Source organism: Cryptomeria japonica, chromosome 7 (assembly GCF_030272615.1).
Source record: "Cryptomeria japonica chromosome 7, Sugi_1.0, whole genome shotgun sequence".
NCBI lineage: Eukaryota > Viridiplantae > Streptophyta > Pinopsida > Cupressales > Cupressaceae > Cryptomeria > Cryptomeria japonica.
Window position 1 is genome coordinate 85,432,469 of NC_081411.1, and position 20,774 is coordinate 85,453,242.

Consider the following 20,774-nt stretch of genomic DNA (forward strand, 5'->3'; position numbering starts at 1 on the left):
CATCTTCATTTCCACTCAATACATCTATTGGAAATTATTTAATTATATGAATATTAAAAAACAATATGAACCAATTTAATATATCCATATCAGGTTGCGGGTATAAACTTATGTAAGAAAGAATCCCTCCCACTATCTATCTAAACTTTTTAAATCATTATATAAAGAATAATGTAAAGTGTAAAAATTAAAAAGAGAATAGGAAATTATTCTTCCGTTTCTTAGTACCTACGTTAGGCTAGATTTTTCCTCAAAGATTCGTTTGCTGTAATAATTGTGAGGGCTTTCACTTGGTCTGGATGCTTATCTTTTCTCCGAATTGTACATGCTTTAGTAGGCAAAACTAGTGAAAGAGAAAACGTTGTTCTCCACTCCGCATCTCCTCTTTCCACGCGCCTTCGTAAAGCAAACGCTAAGAGAGAATCGTACAGGGCCTATCACAGGTTTAGTGGGCAAAAGAACGAAAAATGATCATGCTTCTCCACTCCTTACCTGTCTCTATAGGCTCAGTCTTTCATAATTATTAGTATGCAATCCAATTCCATCTTTTCCAAGCATTTCTGCATTAAGCCAGCTTTATCTGTTTTCCTTGTTTCTGTCTGCCTTATTTTATAGCAAAGCCTCAACCTCAGTTCTAAAGCATTTCAAACACCAAGCTCCTTTTATCAGCATTTTTCTTGATTTCAATTTGTATTTGTAATGGCGTCCTTTTTCAACACCGCTGGTGCTTTTGATGCAATAATACCTTCTGCTTCTACTTTTGTTGCATCCTCATCTGGAACCAAACACATGCCCTACGATGTATTCATAAATCATCGTGGAGAAGATGTCAAATATACTGTGGCCAGCAGGATATACAATTCCCTTGATGCCACGGGTCTGCGAGTGTTCTTGGATAAAAATGAGCTGAATCTTGGGGATTTATTCCCCAAAACCTTAGAAGAAGCCATGGCAAGTGCTTCTATTCATATCGCCATTTTCTCTCAGAATTATGCAAAATCCCCCTGGTGTTTGACCGAACTGGAATTTATGGTCAAAACTTGCAAGACAATTATCCCCGTCTTCTATCATGTTGATACTTGTGATTTAAGATGGGCTGTTGAAGGAAAAGGAGCGTATGCAGATGCCTTCTCTGAGCATGAAAAGAAGCATAGATACGCTTCAGACGTGCTTCAGCAGTGGAAACAGGCACTCCAACAAGTTTCATTTTGTATCGGCGAAATCATCAAGAATGATGAGTAAGTACCTTAATACTTTTCCTTCCGTTATAGCTTAAAACTGTGCCTGTTTACACGTTTTGCAGTTGTTAAATACTTGTCATATTTTACTTATAGCTGTCAATTTTAAATATTGCAAATGGACTATTCAAAATTGTCACTTGTACATTACAGTAAGTGAAATGATTTGAAGTCTATATATTAATATTTGTGATTCAAATGAAGCATTTTTTTTAATGTTTTTTTAAATAAAAGTGGATAAAACCACTGAATTATATTAATAAAATTGTTTTTTACATGTGTCTAGTTCAAAGAGCACTGAAGGGAAAGAACCAGTAAGAAAACCCTTTAGTATTGCTCAGATAACATAAGCCTATCTACCCATTACAAAAAGCCCATGGGCCCAACCACCCAAAATCCTTCCCAATTACATAACCAGCCTCATTAGATATAAAGGAAGCTGCCAGAAGAGGCATACAATAGAGAACTATGAGAATGAAACATCAGTCAGAAGTGCTCCAAACCCAAAAGAAACATCAAAACTGGGTTACCCCTGTCTAAGAAGCACAACTCTCCAACCCATTGATTAGAATGAAACCAATAACCAAAAGAGAACTTATGATAAGAGAACCTGCCAAAACAAATATTGTGAGCAAACATAAAATAATCCAGAGAAGAAGGGAAGGATGCTGAAGAACCCGAGGAACCAGAATAAGACCAAGCCACAAAATAGCTCACAGCAACAACCAAAGAAATAGCAGAAGGATGAGAGACCATCTCAAATACCAGTCCATCTGCATTTTCCAATTTCTCAAGGACAACCACCATCCTCCAATTTTAACAAAACCTCTCCAAATAAAACAAAGCATCTTTCCCAATGAATATCGATACCAAAGAAGCAATGAATATAAGAAAACCATCGGCCAGCCCCAGATATAAACAAAACCAGCCAAGGGATCATTATGAAAACAACCAACCCCAAGACATGAAGCCTCATTGAAAGAATAATAACCAACCCCATATCATAATAAGCAAGCAGCGCACAAGAGGAGTGAGCAAACCATGATGAACATATCAGAAGAAGAAATCAAAAGGTAGAAGTAAGGCAAATGATGAGGCGAAAGCATTTTACAAAAACTCATCTCCCACTCATTACCAAAGCACCGAACGAGGACACTGCCAACACATCATCACATAACGTGCAAGTGACCAAAAATTTGAAGTGAAGCCGAGCAATTATACACAAGCCTTCCCACTCTTAAACATGATTGCCAATCACACCACCAAATTGCAAGAAGAGTAATAATAACAATATGCACACAAACCACCCGCCAACCTGCATAAACTTGAAATAATAAATTTTTGCCTAGTCAGAACCATAGCCATGCAAAAAGAGCACAAATTAATATTCCCAAACAATGAATGGTTCGAGCCGAGATTGTTATGCAGCCACCATATTCACTTAATCACCCTACACAGGACCAAAGTCATCCCAACTTATCAAATAATGATACACCAAACACAAAGCCAATGCATAACATGAAGGATACAGGTCAAGCAAGAGCAGCCACCACATCCTCCTTGCTCCATGAGGAGATACTTACTGAATATTCTAACAATAAAGATGTTGCCATAAGGCAAGACAACACCCTCCCTACTGACATATGCGAAAGAAAAATCACATCCAACAAGGATTATGATGAAGGCTACAAAACAAGACCTAGCACCCTTTAAAAAAGAATACTAATGCAAGAAGCTGGAATGTCCCAAGGAAGAACCTCTAAGTACTCAGCACCTTCAGCAACAACCCTATTGGCCAAGTAATCCGCAATAACATTTATCTCCCTATAACAATGAGATATAGTAAAGGTAGATAAACACTTCAACTGTGCAAGAATATGCTCTAACAAGTACTGTAGATGCCAAGAGATACATTTCTTAGCAGAGATCGCTTGAAAAACCAACATTGAGTCCCCTTCAATGACAATGTCTTTAATGTCCAAAGAGATGGCTAGATCAAGACCAAAAGATAACGCTTGAAATTCTGCTACATTATTAGAGCCTACACCAATATATTTTCCCACAACTTTAATAATCTTAGAAGTATGATCAAAGATGACCACCCCAATTCTTGATTTCCCCGAATTACCCTTAGAAGCCCCATCAAAATTTAACTTGAAGGAGAATTGGGGGGGAGGCATCCATTTAGCCATCCTACGTTTGACAAGTGAAGACAATCCAGCTGTTAAAGCCCCATGAGAAGGCATAACACGAAGTGAACACCACTTCCAGGTTACCCAATTATCCCAATGAGAAAAAGACCTTAGATGTTCCAAATTTTTGTAGATGTAAGAAAGCACCACCTCAGAAATGGAGGATAGGATCTTGTTAAGAACTTCTTCTAGTGAAGCTATTTTATGTTTAAAAATCCTAGAGTTCCTTTCCAGCCAGATGCTCCAAACCACAATAGAAGGTGCCACTATCCAAAGAGATGAATAAAAAGAGGATGAATACAACAAAGGCCAAGCCATGAAATGCGATAATAAATTAGGACTAATAGCAGAAGACCAACCAAGCATTCCAAATAGCCAGTACCAACAATCCAGAGCAAAAGGACAAAGCAAAAACACATGATCCATGGTTTCCATACAATATCCACAAAATACACAAGGGAAAACTGCAGTAATCCCAAGCCTATCCAATCTCATCCCGGTGAGAACTCTATCCTGAACTGCAAACCAAGCAAAAGACCTGGCTTTAGGAAGACAAGCCGAGTGCCAAAAAAGCTTAGCAGGCCAAGAGGAGGAAGAAGAGGAGGTCTAAGATAAAGATTTATACCCCTCCTTTACTGAATAAGAGCCTAAGGCACTCCTAGTCCAAACCAAACTATCCTCTTTATCTTGAAACACAAGGGATCTTTTTTGGAGCTCTGCCTCAAAAGCAACTCTAAGATCATTATCAATGGGCAACGAAGGAATAGCCTTCCATCTAGCTACTAAATAGGGACCTGAAGAATCAATATCAACATAATCTACAACAAAAACTCCCCAAAGATCTGAAAGAATATCAAACAAAGGAGACCAGTCCCGAATGGAAGATAATGCAAGATTCTCATTCTAAACTTCATCCCAAAACCGGGCCTTCTTCCCATTATGGACAACCCAAGAAAGATGTGGTAGAATAACCGATCTACAAGTAACCAGAAAGTTCCAAAATGTTGATCCCTTCGGAAGAGATGAGGCTGTGAAAATCCTTTCTTTAGGGCCCCCCTTAAGTATTTAGCAAGCATAATGGAAGCCCATTTATTCAAAGGGTCCGCGTATAGTTTCCACACAAGTTTAGCCCCCAATGCTTTATTTTGAGCTACTAAATCTTGGATACCCGCTCCTCCCAACTTTTTAGGACGACAAACTTTATCCCATGCTAGAAGAGGAAGCTTCTTCTTGCCCCCAACGTTATCATTCCAAAGAAAGGACCTTAAGGATACCTTAAGATCCTGGACAACTTTGGGGGGAGTCTTCAAAGTAGACATCAAATATGTAGGAATGACATTAAGAACTGATTTAATTAAAAGAATCTTACCAGCCAATGTGAGCCATTTATGATTTCAGGAGGAAATTTTGGACAATATCGCATGAACCACTTTATCCCAAAAGGAGGCCTTGTCCGAGCCAACAAAAAAAGGAATGCCTAGATACTTGCAAGGGAAGGCCCCCACTTGGAAACCCCAAAAATGAGTGAGTCTATTCATAACCAGGGGGGACACATTCAAAAAGAAAACCTTAGACTTCAGCACATTAACTTTCTGACCAGAAAAAGAAGAGTATTCAGAAATAATTTTCTTGATAATTCTGGCCTTTGTCAAGGAGGCAAAACCAAACAAAAGGGTATCATCTGCGAAAAGGCAGTGGGATTGTGAAGAAGGATACCCATCTATTTTAGTGCCAGACCATAGGCCAGATGATGTAGCATCAGAAATGGCCCTACTTAAAGCCTCTGCCAAAAGTATAAACAAAAAGGGAGAAAGAGGATCTCCTTGCCTAACCCCCCGAGAGGAAGAAAAAAACCCCGAAGGAGAACCATTAATCAAAACTGAGAAACAAGCAGAAGATATGCAAGAGAACACCCATTTAACCCAACTATGCACAAACCCGAAGCGATTTAAAACAACAAGGGACTACTAGTTGACTCGATCATAAGCTTTAAGCATATCTAGTTTAAGGATCATAGCCGGAGTCTTTTGTCGCGAAATGGAGTGCAGAATCTCATGAGATACAATCGCACCTTCCAAGGTTTCCCTGCCAAGAACAAAGCCACCTTGCTCAAAGGAAACTATCTTGGGAAGGAGCCTAGCCAGCCTAATTGAAATTGCCTTGGTAATAATCTTATATAAAGTAGTACAAAGGGCAATAGGGCGAAAATCAGAAAAGGAGCTAGGATTATCCACTTTCAGAATAATGGCAATAAGAGTAGTATTGAGTTCTTTCAAGATCGTTCTATTCCTCCTAGACTCCTCCAAGGCTAGCAGGACATCATTCCCCACAAAATCCAAACACTTTTGAAAGAATAAAGCCGTAAAACCATCCAGACCTGGAGCCTTTTTTGGATGCATGGAAAAGACCACATCTCTTAGCTCATCCAATGAGAAGGGAGCCATAAGCATCTTATTATCCTTCTGACTCACTAGAGGGGGGACCGAATTAACAAAAGAGTTATCTAAGGAAACAGGCTCAGCCGAAAGCAGAGACTTAAAAAACCTAAAGGCTTCAAAAGCAATAGCATCCTCATCTAGCAAACTCCTCCCATTAGAATCAATAATACACAAAATTCTATTGCGTTGCCTCCTAAGCTTAGTAGAAGAATGAAAGAATTTGGTATTTCTATCACCCTCTGATAACCAAAGATCCTTAGATTTCTGCCTCCAATAAGATTCTTCCCTTGCCAAAACTTCTTCCAGTTGAGCGTTAAAAAATTTAAGCCTATCAAAGGTCACAGAAGACATACTCGAGCTGAGAATAATCTTATTAATCTGTTCTATTTCTTCCTGTACCCTAGCCTTTTCCCCAAAAATATTCTTGAAGTGTAAAGAATTCCAAACTCTAATCTTATTTTTAAATAAGCCAATTTCTTAACGATCTGATACATCCTTGACCCATAAATATGTGGAGCAGATAGCCACCATTGTTTTAACAAAGGCAAAAAAGATTGGTCCCTAAACCACATTGGTTCAAACTTGATGTCATGTCCCCATCTTTTTGATGCAATTCCCACATTGCATTTGATGAATAAAGACACTTAAAAATTTCTAAGTGTCAAAAGTTAATAAGCAAAAATAACTTTTATAAAGTTACTTTATAAGCCTAAGTTTCTTTTTTTAATAAAGGCTTATGTTTGAATAAAGTGCTATGTGTACCTTTTAATAAAGTGGCCCCTTTTTTTGTCAACACCACCCCTTTGCTCAAATCACTTAAATGACATGGCATGGTGGGACCCTTGCCATGTCATTCTTTAAAAGCCTTTAAACCTTTAAGTTGCGTGGACCCAAAAGATGCCAAGGAAGATGCCTTTTGAGTTGGATTCCAATGGGATATTCCATTTAGGGTTACGCCACTCTTTGGAAAAGGTTATTAGACATTTTGGAGGAGAGAATTGGTATTATGTTATTATTTTATTTCTGATTTTCTCTGCTCTGCATCAGCAGTAGAAATTGCAGGTGTTTGGAGGACGTAAACCCTCAGATCTGCATTGGTAGTGGAGGTGTACCCACTAATTTGCCCACATGGGACAAGGATGTGCCTTGTCTAGACCCATTGGGGGTCAATTTAGCAACAAAACCAGCCCAGCAATCACCATTAGGTATGATACATTAGTTCTGAGCAGTTTGTCTTGAATTTGCAACAAGTGTGGGTTTCATAATTTCAGCCGTACCATTCCAGGCAGGGTCATACCATTCCGGAAGGTTGTGCATCAATTTGAAATTAAATGGAGGGTTCTAACTCCATTTATTGTGCTTGATCTCATTGTTGGGATTAGAAAGGGTAGTGTGGAAGAAATCACAGTCAACTGACTAGATTTGTGATCAGGGTGAGCAAAATAGTGGGAAAAGAAGGTCAAAATTGTATAATTTTGCCTGGCAAAGGTGGGATTTCCAACTGGTAATTGGGTTCTTTGCCCAATTTGTTATTGGCAATTCATCTTATGGCAGAATAAGCAAATTGGATCCATCGATCTGCTCCTACACCATCCTTCTCAGGTTGTATCCATTTTCTGGATAGCAAACCAGCCTCAAACCCTAGCTCTGGATCTTTGGTATGTTTTCTGCTTGTACATGTGAATGTTATTTCACTTCTAGATGATTGTAATCTGCTGTCATATAAAAATCAGAAGCTGATCTCTTGATTACAGTTCATTTTTATGTTGTTTCTTGTCATATGTTGCAAACCCCATCACCAAAAAAAAAACAACACAAAAGAAACAAACTCTTCTGCATCTTCTGTCTAGTCTCTAAGAACACCAAAAAAAGCCCCAAAATATAGTTTATTAAATTAAAATTAAAATAGGGCCTTTTTTAGTGTTCTTAGAGACTAGACAGAAGATGCAGAAGAGTTTGTTTGTTTTGTGTTGTTTGTTTTTGGTGATGGGGTTTGCAACATAAAAAAGAACTATAATCAAGATATCAACTTCTGATTTTTATATGACAGCAGATTACAATCATCTAGAAGTGAAATAACATTCACATGTACAAGCAGAAAACATACCAAAGATCCAGAGCTAGGGTTTGAGGCTGGTTTGCTATCCAGAAAATGGATACAAGCTGAGAAGGATGGTGTAGGAGCAGATCAGTGGATCCAATCTGCTTATTCTACCATAAGATGAATTGCCAATAACAAATTGGGCAAAGAACCCAATTACCAGCTGGAAATCCAACCTTTGCCAGGCAAAATTATACAATTTTGACCTTCTTTTCCGACTGTTTTGCTCACCCTGATCACAAATCTAGTCAGTTGACTGTGATTTCTTCCACACTACCCTTTCTAATCCTAACAATGAGATCAAGCACAATAAATGGAGTTAGAACCCTCCATTTAATTTTAAATTGATGCACAACCTTCTAGAATGGTATGACCCTGCCTGGAATGGTACGGCTGGAATTATGAAACCCACACTTGTTGTAATTTCAAGACAAACTGCTCAGAACTGATGTATCATACCTAATGGTGATTGCTGGGCTGGTTTTGTTGCTAAATTGACCCCCAATGGGTCTAGACAAGGCACATCCTTGTCCCACGTGGGCAAATTAGTGGGTACACCTCCACTACCAATGCAGATCTGAGGGTTTACGTCCTCCAAACACCTGCAATTTCTGCTACTGATGCAGAGCAGAGAAAATCAGAAATAAAATAATAACATAATACCAATTCTCTCCTCCAAAATGTCTAATAGCCTTTTCCAAAGAGTGGCGTAACCCTAAATGGAATATCCCATTGGAATCCAACTCAAAAGGCATCTTCCTTGGCATCTTTTGGGTCCACGCAGCTTAAAGGCTTTTAAAGAATGACATGGCAAGGGTCCCACCATGCCATGTCATTTAAGTGATTTGAGCAAAGGGGTGGCATTGACAAAAAAAGGGGCCACTTTATTAAAAGGTATGCATAGCACTTTATTCAAACATAAGTCTTTATTAAAAAAAGAAACTTAGGCTTATAAAGTTACTTTTCCTTATTAACTTTTGACACTTAGAAATTTTTAAGTGTCTTTATTCATCAAATGCAATGTGGGAATTGCATCAAAAAGATGGGGACATGACAATCTCCCCTTCCCGGATTTGCTTGCCCACAAGCAAAGACAGGGCTGGATGCTTAAGAATCTCTTCTCCTTCCCAAGTAGCATCCTCAATGGGTAAATATTTCCAACTAACCAAATATTCCTTGATCACCCTGTTCCTCAAATGCCTCTCTCGCTGTTCCAGAATCTCAACAGGAATCATCACCAGTTTGCCTTCATCATCCAATGGTGGCAGTACTGGAGAAGTTACAATACCCTGACCAATTGCCTTTTTGAGGCATGATACATGAAAGACATTGTGAATCTTACTCTCAGGAGGAAGCTCAATCTCATATGCTCCCTCACCCATTCTCCTCAACACTCTATAAGGCCCATAAAACTTGGGCTTTAGTTTCTCAGCTCCCTTAACCTTAACCGAGCTTTGCCTATAAGGTTGAAAACGTAAAAAGACCATATCCCCAATCTCAAAAGATCTCTCAACTCGATGCCTATCAGCATACATCTTCTGCTAATTCTGAGCTTGCTGAATATTGTTCTTGAGAGAGTTTAATATATCCAGATTCTCCTATAACCAATCCCGAACCAAAGGCACTCTATTATCAGCCAAAGCTAAGTCAGTGAATGTCATGGCATCCTAACCATACAGTGCATGAAATGGAGTCATCTCAATAGACATGTGGTATGTAGTATTATAGCAGAACTCCCCCAAATACAAACAACGAACCCATGCACGCTGCTGTCCGGAAACATAGTTACGTAGATACCCCTCTATCCATTTGTTGACAATATCTATCTAGCCATCCATCTGAGGGTGGTAACTAGTACTGGGAGTCAATTCCATACCAACGAGTTTGAACAACTCTTGCCAAAAGGCACTCATGAACCTACTATCATGGTCACTCACAATGGTCTTTGAAAGACCATGTAATCGGAAGATCACTTTGAAAAACAAATCAGCAACCTGTGATGCTGTGTAATCTAATGCTATGGGAAAGAAATGGGCATATTTAGTCAATCTGTCCACCACAACATAAATGCAATCTTTCCCTTGGACCTTGGGATGTCTAGCAATGAAATCCATAGATATTCTAGTCCACTTTTGATCCAGAATGGGAAGTGGTTGTAGCAGACCAGTAGGGTGCATGTTTTCAATTTAATTTTGTTGGCAAGTAAGACACTCATGCACATGCTGTAGGATATCACTCTTAAGACCCTTCCATGAGAATCTCTCCCTGATTTGTCTGTAAGTTTTTCCATATCCCTGATGTCCTGCTGTTGGAGAATCATAAAATGCATGCATAATCTGATTTTTAAGTGGGGATTCAGGTACTAAATAAATCCTTCTTTTATAGTAGGGTGCATGTTTTCAATTTAATTTTGTTGGCAAGTAAGACACTCACACACATGCTGTAGGATATCACTCTTAAGACCCTTCCATGAGAATCTCTCCCTGATTTGTCTGTAAGTTTTTCCATATCCCTGATGTCCTGCTGTTGGAGAATCATGAAATGCATGCATAATCTGATTTTTAAGTGGGGATTCAGGTACTAAATAAATCCTTCTTTTATAGTAGGGTGCATGTTTTCAATTTAATTTTGTTGGCAAGTAAGACACTCACACACATGCTGTAGGATATCACTCTTAAGACCCTTCCATGAGAATCTCTCCCTGATTTGTCTGTAAGTTTTTCCATATCCCTGATGTCCTGCTGTTGGAGAATCATGAAATGCATGCATAATCTGATTTTTAAGTGGGGATTCAGGTACTAAATAAATCCTTCTTTTATAGTAGGGTGCATGTTTTCAATTTAATTTTGTTGGCAAGTAAGACACTCACACACATGCTGTAGGATATCACTCTTAAGACCCTTCCATGAGAATCTCTCCCTGATTTGTCTGTAAGTTTTTCCATATCCCTGATGTCCTGCTGTTGGAGAATCATGAAATGCATGCATAATCTGATTTTTAAGTGGGGATTCAGGTACTAAATAAATCCTTCTTTTATAGTAAATGATATCATCAACAACCAAATATCTCTCATCCTGAATAATCCCATCCATGACCTCACATGCAAACTGATTCTTCAAATACTCTACCAATAGCTGAGATTTCCAATCAGCTGAGACTTCACATAAGGAACATAGGACAGCAGATGAAGGTCTCCTAGATAATGCATCAGCAGCAGCATTATTCTTCCCTTTGACATATTCTATGTCAAAATCATATGCTTGGACCTTAGAAACCCATTTTTGCTGCCTTTCATTGAGATCCTTTTGCTCCAAGAAATATTTCAGACTATTGTGATTAGTTCTCACCACAAATTTGCAGCCAACTAGATATTGCCTGAATTTAGTCAATGCATGCATAATTGCAAGCATTTCCTTGTCATAAGTAGAATAAAGTTTCTCATTGAGTTTCAATTTCCTACTCTCATAAACAATGGGGTGATGATTCTGCATCAATATAGCTCCCACACTTTCACCTGAAGCATCACATTCCACTACAAAGGGCTGAGTGAAATTAGGTAATGCTAAAATGGGACAAGAGCTCATCACCTGCTTAAGCCTGTCAAATACCACCCGTGCTTCCAGAGACCTACCAAAATCCCCTTTCCTTGTAAGATCTGTCAATGGTGTTGCAAGCTGTGAATAACCTTTGACAATCTCTTGTAGTATGCACACAGACCAAGGAAACCACGTAACTCAGATATGTTCTTGGGTGGTGGCCAATCAACAATGGCCTGTATCTTCTCTTGATGCACCTTAACCCCATCTACACCAATCACATGACCCAGATATAAGATTTCAGATAACCCAAAATCACACTTTGACAATTTGGCATACAGTGACTGTGATTCCATGATACTCAAGACCTCCTCAAGATGTAACAAGTGTTCTTCCCAAGATCTGCTGTAAATCAAGATGTCATCAAAGAACGCCAAAACAAACTTACATAGTTGCCTGTTGAACAAATGGTTCATACAAGACTGAAAAGTGGCAGGAGCATTAGTGAGGCCGAATGGCATCACCAAGAACTCGTAATGACCATAGTGGCATCTAAAAGCAGTCTTCTGAATGTCTAACTCTCTCACCTTAATTTGATGGTACCCTAAATGAAGATCTATCTTCGAGAAGTACACTGCCCCATGTAACTCATCTAGCAACTCTGTAATACAGGGAATGGGGTATCTATTTTTAATGGTCTTCTTGTTCAATGCACGATAGTCAATGCACATTCTCAAAGTGCCATCTTTCTTCTTCACAAGAACGACTAAAAAAGCAAATGGACTAGAACTGGGTCTAATAAACCCCATATCCAGAAGCTCCCTGATGGTCTTCTCAATCTCATTCTTATAAGCCTTGGGATGCCTATAAGGTGTGGTCATAACTGGCTTAGCATCCTCAAGCTCGATGACATGCTCAAAACCTCTATCACGGGGTACACCAGATGGAATGTCTCCAAACACCACTCCATGCTTATCTAAGATAGTCTGAATATCAATGTGAAAAGTCCTCTCATCCTTCACTGGTGACTTCCTAGATGATACAAAGCATTGAGGAGCCCAAATAATATCTTGGTGTCTGAAAATAGATTCCATTATGTGAGAAGAAACCACCTTAGGACCTCCATCTGAATATGCCCTCAGAATGGTCTTCTTACCACCCTTCATGAACTCAAGCTGCATCTTACGATGATCAATAATGTACCTGCCAATACCCTACAGCCACTGTGTACCGAGAACTACATCATAGTCCTCCAACCGTAAGACATTGTAATGTCCCCTACGTGATTAACATAATTCATCTATCTCAATATACTAATATTGATCAATTGAGAGACTAAACAAAAAGCCAGACAGTGATATTCTTCAATTTATTAGTTATTAACAAGTACTTATGTATTTTCCTCATTAGACGATTAATCTCGTTATTCCTCTTATTGACTATTTACTAAGAGTTCTTTCTAATTTTTATTGATCTAATATTATTATTTCTCTTGATAAGCATCTTTATATATATATTTTTATTAGCAATTATTATGTATTTGCTTATTACCTTTTGTATAAACCCTTAATACTACCATTGCTTATTAATCATATATATATATATATAGTGGCTGGTAAAGGCAGACAAATCTGACACATGTCAGATTTGGTCTGCCACTGTTTGCAGTCCATATTAATATTGTTATTGAATTCTGCCTAAAGACATTGTCGGGCTCATATATTAAGCATTCATATGAAGCCCGTCCCTATGCATACCACCAAGAGCAAGGATCAGACCGTTTATTATTTTAATTTTCCAAGTATTACCAATGCAAAAGTACTTTAGTTAATCCGATTTCTTAAATATTATTGGCATAATTAATTGGCTGTATTTTCTGATATATATTTATTAATGTAGTGTCCCGGATTATGGTTTAATTGTTCTTCTTAATATTATCATTATGTAATCTGTAGATAGTCATTAGCTGAGATACACCTTACTAATCATTACCACAGATTGTGATGTTTGATCCTCTCCTTGATGTGGTATGGTAATAATCTCTTCCTTCGGTTCACTGATGAGTCCCAGATATTTAGTTCTGATCCTCCCTTTTCTCCCCCGATCTTCCAATGTTATTTATACATTGGTGTCAATGTAGAAAGACACACCTTTTCCAAGTGAAGTGATTACTACTAAGGAATCAGTCTTTGATTATATCAATTTATTATTGCTAAACAAGGTTCCCATCGGAATTCATGAGTTCACACTCTCGAGGCAATGTCATTATACCTCTTCAAAATATCCACAAATACATGTCTTGTTGTATATTCTATATACTGTCGTCTTGCTATGGTTATATGTATATTGATCCTTGTTAACGATAATGATTGATGTTTGCTACTCTCTAAACCGTGACTCTATATGCTCGTCCAAAGTGAACTATTACTCCATAAATCTCAATGAATTAAATTACCAATAAGGATGTTTTGTCTTTCAAGTGTAATCGGGTACTTAAGCAAGTGATACAAGCCAAAGGCAATTGCTCAGAATGAGCAGTCCAAGTTAGTAAAAGAGATTTATTCGATGGCATGAAGGTATTTCATGAATCAAATGCATTATATGTTTTGTTATCGATAATTTTCTGAATTTCCGCTTACTTCCACTAATGAACTTTCAATATATTATGTGTCAAATATTAATCTAGATCTGCTAAGGTCGTCAGTGGAAAATACTGGTCTTTACATATTTGGTTATCAATGAAATTTAGACTCTTTTTCCTTATTTGTTTGCCACCTCTATTATCGCTACTATATTAATATTCTGATGAAGTTGACCATCAATATTATAAGTCGACCATATAATATTAATTTAATGTTGCTTTATTCGGATTACTAATTTGTTAATCTTAATTAATATCATTAATGATCATTTCCTCAACATATCTTTGATGACCGCTGCCTTATTGCATTATATTTGTTTGATATTTATTATATAAATAATAATCATATATAACAATAATAATAAATAATAATCATAACAAATAATAATAAACATTTATAATTATATATAATTGTTTGATAATTATTATAATAATAATCATTTGTTGATAATTATTGTAGAAATAATAATAATAATAATTGCTTCATTTAGGATATATACATATATAATGATCAAGGAGGGGACATGACAGACATGGAAGTCATCAATCAGGGTGTAGTCCTTCATCTCTATCGGCAACTGTTGCACTCTCTTAGTGCAACCTAAGATAGCTCCATCCGCTACCTTCACTCCAAAACCAGAAAACTCCTCTAGGGTAATACCATACCTGTCAATCAACTCCTCACTGATGAAGTTGTGTGTAGCACCAGTATCAACTAGACACACAACATGCTGCCCCTGAATAGTACCCTTAAGTCTGAAAGCATCAAACTTAGGGTATCCTGAAAGTGTAGCCACGTCAACATCAGCCATATCAGTACCCTCATGAACATCTAACTCAATCTGAGGTGTCTTCTGATCATCATACTCATTATCTGGATCTGAATCAGCAACATGGTCCTCATCACCATTTGAATGGACCTCAATAAGATGGACCTTTCCCTTTCCACTGCATCGATGACCAGGTTCCCAAGGCTCCTTGCAAGTAAAACATAGTTTCTTCCTTCTTAACTCATTCCTAGACTCCAGATCAAATTTTGGGGCAGAAGTATTGCCTTGCTGAAACTGAGAAGTCTTTTGGAAAGGTTTAGAGTTCCTGGTGAAGTTTTCGTTTTGCTAGAAAGTGGATGGGGGAGGAGTAGTGTCAAGGTCTAAGGTAAGCTGAATGGCCTCTTGTAATGTCCCAGGCCTTAAAGCCTTAACCAGTCCCCTGAGTCTCTCATGTAGACCCTCAATAAACAACATAACGACTCTCTATAAGGCATCTCAGGAACCATCACTGCTATCCGCTGAAACTCATTAATATAAGTTTCCACATGACCTGATTGCCTAAGTAGAGCTAAGTCCCTGTAATACAGCTCTATATCCTTCCTGTCAAACCTGGCAATCAATCTCTCGGTGAACTCAGTATAAGAGTGAATAAGAGTATGGTTTTGCGTAACCAAACCATGGTGCCAATAGTCATACGCAACTCCCTCCAGGTGTAAAACAACAAACTGTATAGCCTCATCTTCAGTCATGGGCTTCAGGGATAAATAGATGTCCAATTTGTGGACCCAAGCTCATGCACTGGTAGAACCAACACCATCAAATGTGGACATAGAGAGCTTATCAGTAGCTCTCCTCAGATCATTATTCCACTGTTGTCTGGGCCACATGTCATTCTGACCTCGGTTAGCATCCCTACGCTACATACAATACTGATGTAAGGGAAAGGCATCCCTAACATGCTTTGGTAAACGTGCCCACTCATCACTCGCTGCCATGACAGTGTCCTGGAAAGTCACTCCATTCAGTGGCTCTTCCACTGCTTGTTCCACTCTAGGAGCAAAACGTGGAATCATAGGTCTGTCTGTAGTTCCTATTCGTGTCCTGTCTCTAGATGGTGAGTTAGAAGCACTCCTAACAGATGGAGTTCTGCTTCTACCATGACTCCCGGCTACAGAAGCTGATCGAGTCTAACTATCGTGCATGTCTTTGCGGTTCCCAGCAGTCAACCTATCAAGAGTCACCTGTAACCTATCAAGAGTTTCTATTATCTAAGGCTGTGTATTTGCCAAGGTTCTCAATAAGGCATCTGGATCAGCTCTTCCCTCATGGGGTGGACTTACATCACCTGATCTGTCACCCATATCTGGTTGTGAATTAAACTGTGCCCTTCCACGGGAGTAGAATCTGTAAGTATCTCTTCTGCCAGGATACATACAAGAATTGTAACCCTCAAGCTGGCAGGATGTCAGCTCTGATATCACTGAAAGATCCCTAAATTGGTCTTTTGCTGCCTTGTTTTACTTTTAATTTAATTTACTATATTTTGGGGCCTTTTTTGGTGTTCTTAGAGACTAGATAGAAGATGCATAAGAGTTTGTTTCTTTTGTGTTGTTTTTTTTGGTGATGGGGTTTGCAACATATGACAAGAAACAACATAAAAATGAACTGTAATCAAGAGATCAGCTTCTGATTTTTATATGACAGCAGATTACAATCATCTAGAAGTGAAATAACATTCACATGTACAAGCAGAAAACATACCAAAGATCCAATGCTAGGGTTTGAGGCTGGTTTGCTATCCAAAAAATGGATACAAGCTGAGAAGGATGGTGTAGGAGCCGATCAGTGGATCCCATCTACTTATTTTGCCATAAAATGAATTACCAGTAACAAATTGAGCAAAGAACCCAATTACCAGCTGGAAATCCAACCTTTGCCAAGCAAAATAATACAATTTTGACATTCTTTTCCCACTGTTTTGCTCACCCTGATCACAAATCTAGTCAATTGACTATGATTTCTTCCACACTACCCTTTCTAATCCTAACAATGAAATCAAGCACAATAAATGGAGTTAGAACCCTCCATTTAATTTTAAATTGATGCACAAGCTTCTAGAATGGTACAGCCCTGCCTGGAATGATACGGCTGCAATTATGAAACCCACACTTGCTGCAATTTCAAGACAAACTGCTCAAAACTGATGTATCATACTGTTGACGTGTATTTTGTACACAATCATACACAGAATAAAATACCGACAGGCATCTTATCCTCTCTTGAGAAAATAGTCTCTAACTGCTGAAGATCTGCAAAAAGGATCAGTTAGGTGGACTCCAAGGTTCTTTTAGTGGGGTCTCCACGTGTGGACAAGCTTTTAGTGGTATGATGTGATTTGCTGTTTCCTTCAAGGCTTCTTACGGATTCAATAGTTCGAAGGTTTCACTAATCTAAAAGGAACTTTCAAAAAAAATGGAAAAAGATAGGGCTTAAGAGGTCTAATCTAGCCTTAACCCTATGAACGACTTAGCATGGATGAGATTTGGCAAGACTCAACCAATTTCAATTTCGCCATAAGACAACAACTCAACTGAAATTAGTGCGATCTTCTAAGGTAATAATGATGTTCAATGCATCAAAGACCAAGGACACTACTACGAAGGTACATATCCTAGATACGAAAATGCTTGAAGGTTAAGGACTCAAGGTGTTTTCCAGTCGACCACACAAGGCGTTCCTACAATCAGCAAGAAGCTAGTGGTTTGGATTGCGAATCCTACCAAATATCAAATCTCACACTTAGTCTTTCAAATTAACAAACTACTTTGATTGAGCGTGATTCAAGTACATCCAACAACCATGAAGATAACTCAAGAAACTTGCAACAAAACACCATAACTTCAATATTTTATTGATTTCCAAGTCATCATATACAACAATTGCTTGAACTTCTTTCTTCAAGACTCAATCTTGCTACAACATAAAAATTGCTTACAACTCTATTCTCTATTTCTCTATTGACTATTCTCTATTAACTGACTATTACAAATGAAATGAAAATGGGGGTATAAATAGCATCCCCAATTACAATGAAAGGTCCAGATCGAAAGCAAACCAACGGACAAGATCATGACACCTAAACCCTAATTAGGGTTTATTACAAATGACCTCCTTTTTACTGAACAATATTAAATACATAGCCAAATATTAAATTTGGCACGAAAATCTAGGAGGTATCAACTAATGAGAAATAAGATGTCATGTCATCTGTAACAACCTTTCATCTAGAATCTTATTCCCTTTCCAATTTTCCTTCTTAGCATATGCAATGAATTTTGTCACAATTCCTTCGATTTCTGTGATTGGAATCTCGGGAAGATTCTTGATACTCTCTTCTAAGTGGATAACTTGATCAAATGCATCTAGAAGAGCCGTGTCCCAAGTAGGTTCAAGTTCCTTTGTTCTATCAATCAGGAGCATGGTAGCATACATCTGATCATACTGCTCATCTGTAACATCTGCGTCCTTGCGAAAGATGATAGTGATTCTATCCTCAAACTCTTGTAAATCCACATCTGTCTCGACCTCGATCCTCCTGCCAAGAATGGTACGAAGTACCTCAAATACTCTGTCCTGGATCGGATTGATCACCTCCTCAACTTGACCACATCTAACGCTGATGTCCTCAAAGAGAACACTCTTTATATGGAGTAAGGTTGACCACTGAAACAAGCTGTGAGAATCACCTTCTAAGATCCTCTCTTGTGCTAAAATTTTTCTAGATGTATGTCTTATAACTCTCAAGACAGGGATGACAACGTCCTTGGTATGGGCAAATGCAGCTACTGTTGCCATCAATCTGTGGATTATCTCAAGAACTTGGATAGCCTGATGGGTGATCTTCGACATCCTTGTAATAAACTCAATGGCCACCGTGTGAGATCTATCCATCCAATTACATGTACGCTGAACCATATTCCTGAATCTTTCTGCTTCATTGATTGATTGAAGGGGCAATGCCTGCAATGGTGATCTAACTGGATCCTGACGTCCCAAAGGTTCATTGATGTGACTGAAATATGTTCTCCATGCACCGACCTCTCTCTCAAGCTTTCTATTCTTTTCTACTTCTTCTCTAAACTTATCCTTCAATGCCTCAAATGTGTCGGTGGCATCATCTAAAGTCTGCTCTGCTGTGGATGGTCCTAACTCAATAGTCTGTATATGATAGTCCTCTGCTAGGATCTCACCCTCATATTTGTCTGCTGCCGGTGTAGCTATCTGCAGTTTTCTAGATCCAGTCTCATCTCGAATCATCTTGGACATCTTTGTAGCCTTCTTCTTCTCTGTTGTCATATGTGAGCGTCCAACAAGGCTCTCTAGATCGATTGCACTGTCCTCGTCCTCAATTACGATCACCTTAGTCAATCTCTCCTTCAACCAGTCTGGGATATTTGATCTTGTCTCTTGAACTTGAATTTCTTTGTGTACTACTTCTTCTTGTCTGGGAGGAGATGTTACTTCATTATCATTATCTAAATCATAGTCTTGGAGAGATCCATCGGATGAAACATGCTGTGCCTGTTCTTCCTCCTGTCTATCATTCTGTACCATCGATTCCATGGATTCTTCCACTCGAACTGTTCTATCTTCTGGCCTGGAAGAAGTACCTGGTGTTTGATCTTTGTTAGCACCTTGCTTTTTCTTGGAAGGCTCTTTCTTTTCTGATCTTTCCTTTCTCTTTGAACCTCTCGGATGGAGATTGCCCTCACTGGCACATCGAAGGTTACCTTCACCTGAATTCCTAGGATTAGGATTGCCTTCACTAACACTGGCTCCACCTTCGGCTGGCTTTTCTTCCAAAGTAAAAGACATGGCTATGCCTTGTTCTCTCAACTTCTGATGTTGAATGTCTACCCATCTGCGAGTACAAGACAAGACTGGTGCCATCAAATCATCTAAATCCACGGCCTCGGGCTCATTCCAATTCAAACTAATTGCTTTACTTTCTCTATCATATGAAGATTGGATGTGCCTGCCGTTGTCCTGAGCTTGGTCGGCTACTCTGTAAATCTTACATTTCCTGATGAAATCCAAAGGCAATCTAGAATGTATCTTGCGTTTCACTTCAAGATCATCTAGGAGATTCATCATAAAATCTTCAATTTGGTATTCATGTCTAAATCTTCTACCGACTGTCTCTTCTAAATGTCCATGAGGATCAAAACTATTCCTCCAAGCAAAAGATGAAAAAGGATACAAGGCTAACTCCCTCTCTGCGTCATCCATGGCTGAGACATTGGGACATACCTCAACTGAATTACCCAAAATAATAGGTACCTGAACTCCATTCTGATGTCTGTGTCTGAATGCCTTCACATATGCTGCCAACTGCCTTGTTACTTCAAGTAACACAATTCTATCTGTCGGGTACCTCGGCAACATATATGGAGGTAAAGGACATCCATACACTCTAATGTAAGTGAACTTGGGAAACTGAATGAACCAAGCACCGTACCTCTTGATTAACTCCTGGGCATCCTGAGATAATCTGTTGTGAATCCCTCCTTGCAACGTCCTGGTGATGTTCATCGTGAAAGTATCATTGATTAACTTGTAGTTCTTCCCTGGTGGATGATGCAAGTAGGTATAGGATTCACAAACTCTGACCTCGCCGGGTCCTCTTCCAATCACTCCTCTGTGAGGTAGTCCTGCGTACTCAACGCTCCTGATTAAGGCATAAATGACGTATGAACTCATGTGGAAGGACTTAGTAGCCCTGAGTCTTCTCAACTGTACGTCTAAGCAATGGCTAATTATCCTAGCCCAATGTATTGTACCCTTCCCTTGAACAATCA

General features: G+C 38.7%; 1 protein-coding gene across 1 annotated transcript in view; it reads left to right on the plus strand.

Annotated features, from left to right (window-relative positions):
* The first annotated feature begins 262 nt into the window (after nucleotides 1–262).
* The window catches only part of LOC131041517 (disease resistance protein TAO1), a 65,421-nt gene continuing 44,909 nt past the window's right edge, over nucleotides 263–20,774 (plus strand). The window contains exon 1 of the mRNA XM_057974647.2: nucleotides 263–1,238. Coding sequence (XP_057830630.2) covers nucleotides 700–1,238 — 539 coding nt within the window. The 5' untranslated portion in view covers nucleotides 263–699. The remainder of the gene's footprint in view (nucleotides 1,239–20,774) is intronic.